Genomic DNA, 14,656 nt, shown 5'->3' on the forward strand with positions numbered 1-14,656 from the left:
TAAGAAACCTAGGGTGGTGTTTGTATTGAAGGATTGGGGCATGAGATTGGACTATTAGTTCATCCGTTGTTTGGTAGCCAATTTTCGCTCTGAACTATTAGTCCCCTATTTTTTGGATTGTTGTATCCCATTGGGAGGGGATAGAAATCATGGGATAACTCATTCCATGGGATTAGCTTATGAAATTATATTTTTGACCCTCTTGTATTTAATATCTTTTTTTAGTGTTGTTAATTTAAAATTCTATATTAAATAAAAAAAATATAAAATATAAATTTAATTTAATTAAAAATAATAAATTATAAATTATGGCCTTATAAATTAAATTTTTAAATAAAAAAATTTAGTGTTGTTAATTTAAAATTATATGTTAAATAAAAAATATAAATCATAAATTTAATTTAATTAAAAATTATGGCCTTATAAATTAAAAAAAATCGTGTTGTTAAATTATAAATTATAAATTACAAGGGTAAAATAGTCTTTTAAACATTTATTCTTATCTAGTCCATCCAACCAAACATTAAATTCACTAAAAATAGTCCAATCCAGACATCTAATCCTATGACTAAACAAAAATAGGATAAAAATCCAGTCCAACCAAATAATCCAGGAATAACATATCCCAAGACTAACAGTCCAATGGATTACAATCTCCCCTTATCTAGTCCGTCCTAACAAACATACCCTAGGGTCATGTTTGTTTGGGTGGACATGAGCTTAGGATTGGACTAATAGTCCAATAAAATTATTAATTCGATGTTTGGTTAAACAATTGAAGTACGGACTAATTATTTTAAACTTGACTATTAGTTAAGATAGGATACATAATCCAACGGATTTGTAATCCTAGGATTATTAGTCATGGGAATGCTAATTCAGTCCGCCCAAACAAACATGGCCTAGATGTACAAGAATCCTAAGCATAGATAAGTATACATCTAACACTTACTTCTCCTTAAAACACAAGTATTAAGGAGAGGGAAATTGAAACCTTATAACTAGCACAGATGAGGCAATTCCAAGTAATGTGGGACATATTCCAACACACCCTCCTGGACCACAACATAAACTAGCCGAACAAACGGCACACTAGTCACAGGCCCAACCGAGCTCTGATATCAAATTGAAAAACCCAACCCACATTTCTCCTTAAAACCTAAATATTAAGGAGAGGGAAACTGGAACCTTATAATTAGCACAGATTGGGCAACTCCAAACAATGTGTGACATATTCCAACAATTGCAATGAAATATGAAATATATATATATATATATATATAAGTTATTGTTCTTTTAATTTTTATTTTTATTTTTTAGATGAGATTCGAACCTTTTGTTTGCACCATGTATAAGTTGTGTACCAGTGCTAGTAAGATCATACATACAAGTCTAAGAGCATTTCTGCTGGTGTAGTACTTTTGTATTATTTTAGCAAAATAAAAATGTATTTTACACATTTGTTTCAACATGCTCAAGCAGTGTGCAGTATTTATTATTGTAATAGCATAGTTGGTCAAATGGAGACCTAACCTAACCTGGTCAAATGGGTGTCAAGGTATGGCTACTACTCTTGAAAGGTTAGATCGTGCGGCTTGCAATACTGAATGGAGAGTTATTTTTCAAGAAGGGGCTGTTAGAAACCTTCCCAGAACATATTCCGATCACTGTCCAATGATTGTTTACACTGAAGGTACTCATCTCCCTAACCCCTCTCTTAGACCCTTCGTATGGAGGTCGCCTGGTTTCTAGACAATAGATTTAAATCGTTAGTCCAAGAATCCTGGCTAGAATCTAACAATCCTATTCTTAAAGCTATCCCCTGTATCTTTTCAAATGTTTTTTCTTAGAATAAATCTGTTTTTGGAAATGTTTTCCAAAATATGAGATGGCTTCTAGGTAGAATTGAAGGTATTCAAAAGGCTCAATCTAACAAGTTCTCTCATAATCTTTTTATTCTAGAAAAAGAACTTGCGAAAGAGTATAATAATATTTTGTATCAAGAAGAGCTTCTTTGGTTCCAAAAGTCCAGAGCCAATTGAATAACTATGGCAGAAAGGAATACCAAGTTCTTCCATGTTTTCACTTTGGCTAAAAGAAGAAACTCAAGGGTGATTACCCTTAAAGATAAGGGTGGTTGTTGGGTTTCGAATCCTATTCACCTTAAAAAGCTTGTGGGTGATCATTTTGAGGGGTTGTTCACTTCTTCATCCTCTATGGAAGGGAAGGTATGGAGCTATGGTACTAGCTCTAATTTCTCAAATGACGAGAATACTGATCTTTGTAGACCTCTTTCCAGTGAGGACATTTGGAAAACTGTGAAAACTATTAAAGGGTTTAAAGCCCCCGGGTGTGATGGTATTCAAGCTATTTTTTATCACTCCTATTGGGATGTTGTGGGAAATTCTGTGTGTAGCTTTATCAAATTCTGTTTTAGTTCCCGTGGTATACCTCCAAAAATAAATAAAACCCTAATTACCCTTATTCCTAAAGTTGATAATCTTGAAACCATTAAACAATTTAGACCTATTAGTCTGTGTAATGTGCTTTATAAAACCCTCACCAAAGTTCTTGTGAATAGGCTCAGACCCCTCCTTGATAAAATTGTTAGCCAAACCAAAGTAGTTTTGTCCCTGGTAGGTCCACTAATGACAATATCATCATTGCCTAAGAAATTATCCATACCCTTAGATCCAAGAAAGGAAATAAAGGTGAGATGATTTTCAAAATTGACTTGGAGAAAGCCTATGACAATGTATCATGGACTTTCCTTCTGCACACCTTAATGGAGCTAAATCTGAATTTGCATTAGGTGGAGTTGATTATGAATTATGTTACTTCTGTGAATTCCACTATTCTTTGGAATGGAGAACAGGTCCGTGATTTTCATCCGAGGAAGGGACTCCGTTAAGAAGACCCCCTTTCCCCATATCTCTTTGTCTTATGTATGGAGAGACTTTCAAACTTGATTCTTGATAGAGTCAACTGTGGCGAATGGAAGGGAATTAAGGTTTCTATTAGGGGCCCTGAAATTTCTCACTTGTTTTTCACCGATGATCTTTTATTATTTGCTAAAGCAGATACTAAAAATTGTGAGACCATTATGATGGTTCTTCAATACTTTAGTACTCACTCGAGGTTAAAAGTGAATTTGGCTAAGTCTAAATTATTTGTATCTCCAAATGTGTGCAAATCTATGGCCAGGAACTTGAGTGTTTTTTGTGGCATTCCTATCACTCAAGATTTGAGGAAATATCATGGGATACCTCTGCTCCATAAGAAAGTAACCATAGTTCATTTTACTTCTAATTTTGATAAGCTTCAAGGGAAGCTCTCAAGTTGGAAAGCTAATATGTTGTCCTTGGTAGGTAGAGCCACACTTATTAAGTTAGTGACTGCTGCTCTCTGCCTACTTACGCCATGCAAACCATGCATTTACCTGTTAATGTGTGCAATGACTTGGACAGAATCAACCACAACTTTCTTTGGGGAAATGTGGGAAATTCTAAAAAAGTTCATTTGATAAAGTGGAATACCGTGTGCAAAAGCAAGAAAATGGGAGGCATGAGCATTAAAAAGGCTAAGTATTACAACATTGCTTTACTTTCTAAGTTAGGCTGGAAGTTATTTAATGGTGAAACTTGTCTGTGGACTAAAGTGCTTAAGGCCAAATACCTACAAGAGGGGTCTCTTCTTGACTATTCTAGCAAGAGAAGAGCTTCTCACACTTGGAAATGTATCCTTAATACTAGAGAGACTCTTGCTAAAGATAGCAAGTGATGTGTTGAGGATGGTTCTCGCATATTCATTTGGTTTGATTGGTGGTGTGGGGAGAGTATTTTAGCATCTCTCTTTCCCTATTCACCTCTCATTAATTCTGATACTGTTAACCTTCTTTTAGATGAAGAAGGTGGTTGGGATCTCATTAAATTGAACTCTAAGCTTCCTAGGGAGGCTGTTGATCTTGCTCTTAAAGTTCATTTACCTAGATTTGTTACTTATCTGGATACACCTCATTGGCATGGTTCTAGTTCTAGCGATTTTTCCACAACTTCAGCTTATGAGATTGTTGCCACTCATGAGATTGAAAATTGTAACTGGCTTTGGTTGTGGAAGTTGAAACTTTCCTAAAAAATTATGGGCTTTGTGTGGCTTGCCTTGCATGGCAAGTTACTCTCGAACAGCATAAGAATCAAGAGAGGTCTTACTAACTCTGCTGAGTGTAGCAGATGTGATTGTCAGTGAGAAGATATTGATAATATTTTCAGAGATTGCCCTAAAGCAGTCTATATCTGGAGCAGTATGGGTTGTTTGGAATGGTTGTCTAGGGATTGACATACTCCTTTGATAAATTGGTTGGAATCAAATCTTAAAAACAAACTTTCTTCTAACTTGGATCCTACTCATTTTGGTGTCACTCTTTGACAAATTCGGAAAGATCGTAACAAAAAAGATTTTGAAAATGTTAAACTCCATTGGTATCAAAGTATTATGCTTTCTAGTAAATATGCTTATGATATCAAGGAAGCTTTTAAACCTTCTAATTTGCATCCTACTATTTGTGATGTGGTTATTAATTGGTGCCCTCCTTGTGTAGGTAGACTAAAGTTGAACACTGATGGTAGCACAAAAGGAGACCCTGGGGAAGGAGGCTTTGGTGGTCTTATTCGCGATGAGAAAGCCCTATGGCTCATTGGTTATTATAGGAAGTTTGATGTTTGTACAAGTTTAGAGGTGGAGCTTTGGGCTATCCACCGAGGCTTAACTATTGCCTTCGAGAAGGGGTATAAAGATCTCACTATTAAGACGAATTCAACAGCTGCAATTGAGCTTTTAAAAGAAGGTTCTGTGGTCTCCTCTTCGGTTAAAAGCTTGGTGGAGGACTCTAAATTTCTTATGCAAAGGTGTGGCTATACCATTCAACATATTTTGCTTGAAGGGAATAACAATGCGGATGGCCTTGCGAAGTTGGGAGCTACTCAAACTGAGCCTCTTGTAGTCATGGATGAAGCACCTGTAGAAATTAGAGGGCTAGTGATAGCAGATATGGTTGAACGGGGGTACCTTAGGCCCTGATTTGTGTACCCCAACAGTTTGTACTTCTCTGTTTAATTTTCTTTCTTTAGTTTCCTTTGTCTGTTTTCCTTTTCCGATGTACTAAAAAAATAGCATAGTTGCTCTAATAGTTTAATATCGCTTCTAATATGTTTATTCATTTCCTTGTTAACCACCATTCTTCAATTATTATTATTTAAATAATCCTTTAATTCATTAATTTAAGTCAAAAAAGATTACAAAATAATTAAATGAGTGTAATTTTTTTCTTTACATTACTACACTCTACAATTTTGTACCAATTACAAGTTGGGAATTTTTTTTAAGGTCCCTAGTATTAAGATTTTATAGCATAAAGAATATCTAATATTTTTATAATGTCTAAGGTCTCCCTAGAAAAAATTCAATCCAGAGAAATTCTCTCCAATTTTTCTGGACTTCCCACTCTTCAGAGAAATTCTGGACTTCCCACAAAATTCAAAGTTACCCAACAAAAAATCAATGTTGGTGAACAAAAAGGGATGGAATTGAATTTGCATACAATTAATAAGTTAAAATAATTATAATGAGTGACTATATATATAGATATAGACCTAAAGTCGCTCAATTTCACTTATTTTCTCTTCGTTTTGAAATTTTCTCTGAGTTGAAATTTCTCTGTATTTTGACGAAACTAGAGAAAATTAAACATATTTCTGCACAACACATACAAACAAAAATGTATATATATATATAGGAAAATGATTGAGAGCCCTAAAAAAGTTGTCCCTAATACCCCTAATTTCTAATTTTGAAAACTGTTTTTTTTTTTTCTTTCTTTTTTCTTTTTTTTTTTTCTTTCTTTTTACCCGAAATGGAATTTCGAGCCATTCGGGGCTCTCCATTTCGGGCCCTCAATCACCGTATCTTCCTCATCAAATTACCTTTCAAAGCTCATTGTGGTGCTCTTTGTTTTTGAATCCCCATATATTCTCTCTCCAAACAAAGGAGAAAAGGAAACAACAATAGCGACTAATTTTTGTTCACAGAAGAAGATATGACCATTGACAAAGGTCTTGGGTAACCAAAAGCCTATGCAAAGCTCTGTGGAGATTGCAGTGTTTGTCCATACATCCATGGCCCACATTTCACTTTCGCTCCATATGCTCTGCAACATCATGACCAGGTAAGAACAAAATAAATGCCTCGTTGCCATGAAATTCAACATCTCATCATCCCTCTCCTCAATCTCTCTCTTGAGTTCTTCAACATTTTGCCTCATCTCATCTTCGGACTTCTCGAGCTCTTCCACCGTCACACGAAGACGCGTGATTTCCTACTTGCCGGAATCAATTTGACAGAGGAGGTCTCCTACTGCCAGCCGTGGTGATGGATGTCGCGGATTGCGCCATTTCTGTGTCTGTATCAACAAAACTTGAACCCTAACCCCAGTAATTGAAGCAATATGTATGTTATATGTATATATATATATATATATATATACTAGTGGTGTGGCACATGCGATGCATGTGCAATTCAGATAAATAAGCATAAAAACAAATAATAAAGAAATTAATGCAATAATATGTATATTGTCTAAATGGTAAGAGTGTTCTTAATGAAACCCAAGGTCTTGGGTTCAAATCTTACTCATGCCTTTGAATAACATTTTTTTATTTTAGGATAGAAAAATTTGCCACGTGACAGAAGGAGAAGCTACCACACTATTAGACACCAAGTCATGTGCTCACATATATAATAGTATAGATATGTGCGAATCAAGATCATCTCCTTCAGTTCTCTTTTTGATTTCCTACTTGTTGGGTTATTGGGCCTACTTTTGACCCAATTTCAATGATTCAAACTATTCAAATTTTAAGATTTATTGGGTATATCATACCTGTAAAAAATCAAGTTGATCGGATATTAGAAACTACATGTTCAGATCATCAAACTAAAAACTATTTTTTTAAAAATTTAATAAACAGTTTTCCGAACACATGTTTTCTGATATCCGATCAACGTGATTTCTTACAAGTATGATATACTCAACAAATTTTAAAATGTGAACGGTTCGGATCATCAAAATTGGACCTAAAAGTGGGTCCAATGACTTAGCAAGTAAGGAATCAATGAGAGAATCTTAATTCTAAAGATAGAGGTTTTGAAAGTTGGCGTAGAAAAGTGTGAAGCTGAACTAAGATTGGATAAGTGAGATATATGGAGGTGAGTAAAGGACCTTAAACATTACAAAATAATATTATAAACTTCTCCTATTACTAAAAATTAGAGAGAAATATTAGATCAATTTTTTCTTACGAGTTATGTTTTGTTTACATACACTTTGTCAGTAAAAAGTCAGACTCCCAATTCATGTATTTATTAATGAGTGTTCTAATGTTTGACTTAAGCAAAAAATATAGAAAAATGTTTGGGAGCACTAATTAGTGTTCCGGTGGCAGTGGGTCTCGTCATTAATAATGTGATGTCTTGGTCTTGGAGTTGTATTTTTTTTTTTTTTTACTTTTTAAATGCATTAGTGCTATTAGTGGTGATGTTTTTAGTAGGATGAATCATTGTTGAAAAATATAAGTACGTAAACTGTTTTGGCTAGACTGTTTTCTAGATAATTTTTCAAAAAGTTTTACACTTTAAGGTTCTACTAAACAAACTAGAAAAATAATTTTAAAAATTGAAAAAAAAAATCACTGAAAAAAAAAATCTTTAATAATCTTTTTTTTTTGAATTTTTTTTTAATAAATTTTTTAAATTCTACACTAGACTAATTGGAGAAAAAAATGACACAAATTTTTTTTAAAAAAAACAATACTTACAAGAAAAGTTTAAAAAATTATATAACTTTTTATTTGGATGCCTAACTGGTCTTTGCCATTGTTATTAACTAGGGGTGAGCGCGGGTCGGTTGCGGCCACGGAACCTCCAATCCGTCATCCGTCCGTCAGATTGGCGGATTGGAGAAAATCAATCCGCATCCGTCCACCAATCCGGTGGATGTGGATCAAGCGGATTAGCGGTTTGGCGGATGGATGCGAATCGGTTTGCCGGTTTGAAATTTTATAAATTTTCAATATAGTTCAACTTGTGCACTTCCTCAAAAAAAAAAAAAAAAAAAGAGAGAAAGTATTACCGTCAATGACTTAAAAAAGTATTACAATTACTGCATGCCTCATCCAAGGAAAGAAAGTTTGAAACTTTAGAATGTCACAATCACTGCATGTCTCATCCACATATTACAATCACAGTATGCCTCATCCACATAAAGTATTACAATATATGGTTCTTAAAATATAAAAAAAATTCAAACCACCAAAACCATGAACAAAGCAGTAATAGAGATTGTATGTCTTTGTATTGTTACATTTATATATGTTTTTGAAAACAAAAACCAACCAGTATATGTCATATTTTCTATTTATTACTTTTAGAATTAGATTTAAAAACTAAAAAATATAAATAAATAATACGTTTATTTTTTTCAATTCAAAAAATATATTCAAGTTGAATTTTTTTTTTCCACAGAATATTTAAAATCTTTTTCAATTGAAAATACAAACAAAATATTTAAACAAATTGAAAACACAAAGTCTTATAAATTACTAAGAGTGCTCACGGTTTGGCGGTTCGGTTGCTGCCAAAGGAACCTCAAATCCGCCATTCGTCAACCAAATTGGCAGATTGAAGAAAATTAATCTGTAACGGTCCGCTCGTCATCACGCATCCGTCCAAAATGCGGCAGATCGGTTCGGTTCGGTTCGATCGATTTTGACAGATTGATATATCCGCTGCTCACTCCTATTTTAACCTATGGTGAGAAATCGGCCAATGGCCGTTTGGAATTCAAAGCAAAACCTTAAATTATCATTATCATTATTTACTAATGTAACAATAATGTCACAGAGTGTTATCATTATTTAATAATTAATCTTAATTTATGATGAGAATTGTTAGACATTATATTATTAAATTAATGACTTAATTTATTTATATATTTTTTTTTAAATCAATGACACCACGTTACACAACATTTTCCCCACTTTCGAGGACGACTCGACCACAAGATGAGCTAGCGTGGAAGGACCAAGGTTTGTGTGAAAATGTGAAAAATTAAGAAAAATTAACCACCACATATATGGGTTCATAATGTATTAAGAAAAATTATAAGGGTATTGGATTTGATTACATAATCGAATAGGATTCTTTCGTATAAGATCTGACCAAATGTGTGAGTCTTATTTTTTATATATATATATAGATTATTTGTTATGCAGGACTAAAAGTTATATCTATTTTTTAGATATAGTGATGTGTTGAAAAAAGATTAATTAATTATTAACCAATCATTTCTTGACACATTATTAAGTTTAAAAAATTAATCTAAAAAATAAACAAAATAAACTTATATATTATTTTTCATAAAAAATTGCGTTCAATTTTGTAATTATATTACGCACCAATAAAAACTAAGGAAACTTGTTTATAAGTCATTTTTCAGATACTTATGGTAGGCTAAGTCCTGTGTAATTTCTTATTGAGTCTTGAGTCTTAAGTCTCATTTAGATAGGAATGTATTCCACAAGATCTTACATAAACGTAACGTGACGTAACATTTACATAAACGTAACGTAACGTGACACCTACATAAACGTAACGTAACGTGTCACGTTACGTTTCACAAACTTAATGAGTTTTTACTTTTTTAAGTTGAATGTGAAAATGTTGCCGGTTTATGTTGGTGTCGCGTTACATTTCACATAAATATGATCTATGGTAACATTCAATTTCCTATATAAAAAATTGCATGTTACCATAGATCATAGGTGTCACGTTACGTTACGTTTATATAGATATGATCTATAGTAACATTTAATTTCGTATATGTGATTTTACTATTATTTATGATATTAACAACTAATATTGAGAATAAATGTGTCAACAAACTTCTCACAAAATTTATGAAAACATAAATTTTTTAATAAGACCATATATAATATAAGTCTCCCTAATAAGACTTATAAATAATTTTCTCTAAAAACTAATGTAATAAAAATAATAAACAAGCTTCATTGAAAGCTACTTGATGACAAACACATATTGCATTGTATGCAACTGTAACATTCAAAGAACTTTGTTTTCAATCATAATTTCTTGTTGGTCTAGAGAAAGCAATCACATACCTGCAGCTGCAGGCATTGCAATAATTTCTATGCGTCTTGGTGAACAATCACAGTCTATCACTACAACAATAATAAAATATATATATATATAAATATATATGTTAAAGTTTTAGATATCAAAATTTAAAAATAAAATTATGTTTTAAAGATTATATATTTTTGTTACGAAAAATGTCGTTATTTTATTTTTGGTAAATTATCAATAGATCTTAATAATTAGACTTAATTCCTATCAAGTCCTATTGAAAATAAATCTTGGTAAAATTGTCGTTAAAAATAATTTTTTTTTGACAATTTTTTATATATGTCACTAAAAATTGATAATTAGTGACTTTTTTTGTCATAATTTTTATAAATTGTTACTAAAATTTCAATTAGTGACATTTTTTTTGACAAATTTTTCTCATAGAATCTATTAGACAATAAGTCCACTTATTAGGACCTAAATGTAAGTACCCCTTTTATTTTTAGTAACAAAAATAAGGCATTACTGATGAATTATTATCCTTTTATAACTAATTTTTTATCTCAAAAAGTAAACCACTTAAGACCAAATTATTTTGTCTCTAAAAGTCTATTTATTAGTGACATTTTCAAAATTTTGTCACTAAAAGTCTTGTTTTGGACTTTTTGGGACGACCTTTTAGCTACTATCCTTATGATCATAGAAATTAGTCTCTAAATATCTTTTGAAACAAAATTTTCACTTTTAAAAATTAAAACATTTAGTTTCTAAAATGTTTGTTTGGGCGGACTGGATTAGTATTCTCATGACTAATAGTCCTAGGACTACGAATCCATTGGATTATGTATCCTATCTTAACTAATAGTCAAGTTTAAAATAATTAGTCCATACTTCAATTGTTTAACCAAATATCAAATTAATAATTTTATTGAATTATTAGTCCAATCTCAATTCATGTCTACCCAAACAAACATGGCTTTTACGTATTGGGGGTAGCCATGCATGCCGCATTGTTTCTTTGTTAATGTTGAATTAGTAAACCAATTAAAAAAGCCATACAAATTACATCAGTATTTTTTTTCAGTTGTATCAATTTTACATTTTAATTTTTTATATTGTATCATTTTAATTCAATCAAATTAAATTAACAAAATGTGAAAACTTCAAAGACAAAGTTACTTGAAATTATACGCACCAAATGAACACAAGAAATAAATTACATGAATCATAAATATAATTTTCCCTTCTATTCTTCTTTATTCTTACCAAACATATCATTAAAGACTTAAATGAACAAGTTTCAACCATTTGAGGAGTCATTAATGTCTCTTTCATTATATGACAGTGAAGCAAAATCTACAGATTTGAATATCCTGCCTTGTAATTAAAATTGTCATAGACCCAAGATTTGATTGATCGCTGATAATTTCTTTTGAGTTTGAAATAAAATACAAAACGTGCACATAAAATATATATCGTGTGATTGAAATTTCCGTGCATTTAGCATTTCTTGTGTCAGATAACACCTTGCAAACAACTTACAAGCCTTCGTGGTTGATTGGCCAGTAGAGGTTCCCCAAATCAAAATGAGTGTACAATTTTCAGATTTCTCTTTGTTATTAGTTTTTCACAAAAATTGTGTTCGAATTTTAAATTTAAATAGTAATTTGAGTAGTCCTTGAAACTCATCAGATAAAATTTTGACATGTCTAATGTTAAATCTGAATCTAAACATGTTTAATTAACCACAATAAAAAAAGAATCAAATCAAATAAAGAGTTTTGATACACTAAAAGGAGTTCTGCCTACTCAACGACGTGGACATGGAAATTAAAAACTGAACTTCATCAATCAACATTACTCTTTTGGCATGTTACAGTAGCACAGAGAGAGTAAAAAAATAATATATATTGTATTCAATTAATTAATCTTATATAATAGAAGGTTTATATATATAAGTTGAGAAAGAGTATTTTATAAATAAAAACATAAATATTAAAAAGAGTATCTTATAAAAAATCTAAATATAATAATACAAATTTATTTAAAAAATCAATATTATATATTTAAAAATATATACCATATATATATTTTTTTTTAATAACTCAAAATGTCCGGATTAATTTACACACACCTCGACTAACCCACCACTGTATATATATTAAGATCGCAAATGCAGAGGAAGGTTCTCAAACAAAGTCCTGAGCCACACTTAGTCAAAGCCGTGCAATGGACTCCACAATTGATAGATATTTTAGACTAACTTGCAAGAAACCTCACAAACAAGCTCTCTATATATATCACCACTAACCACCACCATCATCACCGCCGCCACTCACCCATGGCGGAGAAGGAGGAGCAGGCCAAGCCTCTGTCTACCACTACCACCCGTTCCTACCAGATCAACGGCGAGCACGATCATGCCATTTCCATAGACCTAAAGAAACACCACCACAACCCAAAATACCTCAAGTGTTGTGGCTACATCTCCGCCTTAATTTTAATCCTAGCCTTTACCATCTTGATGCTCATTTTCACCGTGTTTCGTGTCAAAGAACCCGTGTTGAATATCAACTCCGGGAAAATAAAAGGCCTAGATCGTGCCAGCAAGAACACTATCCGTCTTGACAAAAACTTGACTGTCGTAGCTGATGTTTCGATTGAAAACCCGAACGTGGTCGCCTTCAAATTTGGAAACACCACCACTAGTCTTTACTACGGCGGTGTGGTGGTGGGAAATGGAAGAAATCCGGCAGGCGTGGCTGAGGCAGGCAAGACAGTTCGAACGAATATGACCATTGATGTCATGACAGAGAAAATATTAGGTGTTAGGAGATTGACGAGTGATTTGAGTTATGGAGCATTGGGTATGAGAAGCTACACCAGCATAAGTGGAGGAGTGAAGATACTGAAGATTATCAAGAAAAATGTTGTGGTGAAGGTGAATTGCAGCATGACATTTAACATCACAAGCCAGGCAATTCAGGATCAAATTTGCATGCAACACATGTCGTTCTAGGGTTTTATCGTGTTAGGGTTTGTGCTGGGATAAATTCCTCACACTGAGTTAGATACCCTTATGCGAGCGAGCTTTCATATATATATCTATATATATTCCTGTAAAATAGTACAATCGGTTTCTTTGTCTGAAGGGGTTCTGGCGGTTAGTGAAATATATTATTCTGTACAAATGTAGAATAAGAATTCAATAATGTTGTTAGCTTTTGCTCATGCCTCTTTTCTCTTCTTTCTCCCTTTTTATAGTCCGTTGTCATGTTAGCATGATTTTCTTATGTAATATTTTTTAAGACATAGTTTAGCCCTTATTCTGACATTAACAGGCCTTTGCGATGCCACTCACTACAAAACATCAATCAATTGGCAAGATAACTAGCTTTACCTCGCTTATCTCATCACCTTCATCCTATATAATCCCTGATGTCCTTTGATCGGATGTGTTGTTCTTGTTATCTCGATGAATTTAGTTGGGACACCTTTTGACTAGACCCTCTTACTTTGCTATGTGGACTTTCCGTTCTAATCTAACCCATCCTAGTAAGCTTGTTTTTATATATTCTTTGATTTGATTATTGATAAATAATGAAATGATATAAACAAACTGTAGTGATATATAGAACGAAATTACTGATTTTCAGCCTCAACAACCTTGCCACAAGGAGACAAATTGATATGCTTTGGTTAATTGTGGAGCATCAACATCGGCCCGTTTGGTAGAGTTGTGAAAAAATAATTATAATTTATATTATAATATCTTATAATTTATAGTTGTGAATATAAGTTGATTTGTGACTTATAAATTAAGCTTTTCTTCTCCCACTCAAAGAATAAATTAATTTTTAACTTTCAAAAAATTATAAACTGTATTATTAAATTGAACTAAACACATTAAAATAATTTTAATTAAGTTAAAAACTAAAATAAACTGAAAATAAGCCTTATCAAACAGGCCATCAACGAATTCACCATTCCCAATATGATTATGCAGAGAGAGAGAGAGAATCTTTTGCAAATGTTCTCGATCCTAACTTCACACTCTCTTGATTTGAGGGAAAAAGAGAAAACAATGACCAATTTTATACTGTTTCCTTTACTTTCTACTGTTCAATCTTTTGTGTCTTTTTACTCTTATTACAAATTAAAAATTCTAAAAACAGTGTTTACTAAGTATTAAAAATATGTAACCCAATGGGTTGTAGAATTGTGGTAAGGTCTTGAGATTTAAACCTCAAGATCACAAATTCAATTCTTTCCTTAGACCAATCTTTTGGACGAAGTACTGTTAGTTAGGAGGTTGAATTTCAAGTTGTCTAGTCAGCACTTGATATGGGTTCAATACTCCCCCGTTGTGCGAGTCCTGATTTAAGCGGAGCTTCTCTTGGGAGGTCGGGGCAAGTTCTCAGGTTATAATCTCTTCGCTCGGAACGGCTAACAGGACACCTTG

At 32.6% G+C, this 14,656-nt stretch overlaps 1 protein-coding gene across 1 annotated transcript; it reads left to right on the forward strand.

Annotated features, from left to right (window-relative positions):
* Positions 1-12,391: 12,391 nt before the first annotated feature.
* On the forward strand, positions 12,392-13,425 carry LOC114320830 (late embryogenesis abundant protein At1g64065). The gene has a single exon (XM_028267894.2). It carries the CDS (start codon positions 12,536-12,538, stop codon positions 13,211-13,213), a length of 678 nt encoding a protein of 225 aa, XP_028123695.2. The 5' UTR covers positions 12,392-12,535; the 3' UTR covers positions 13,214-13,425.
* Positions 13,426-14,656: the final 1,231 nt, after the last annotated feature.

This window comes from Camellia sinensis, chromosome 11, assembly GCF_055761805.1.
Source record: "Camellia sinensis isolate YWXY chromosome 11, ASM5576180v1, whole genome shotgun sequence".
NCBI lineage: Eukaryota > Viridiplantae > Streptophyta > Magnoliopsida > Ericales > Theaceae > Camellia > Camellia sinensis.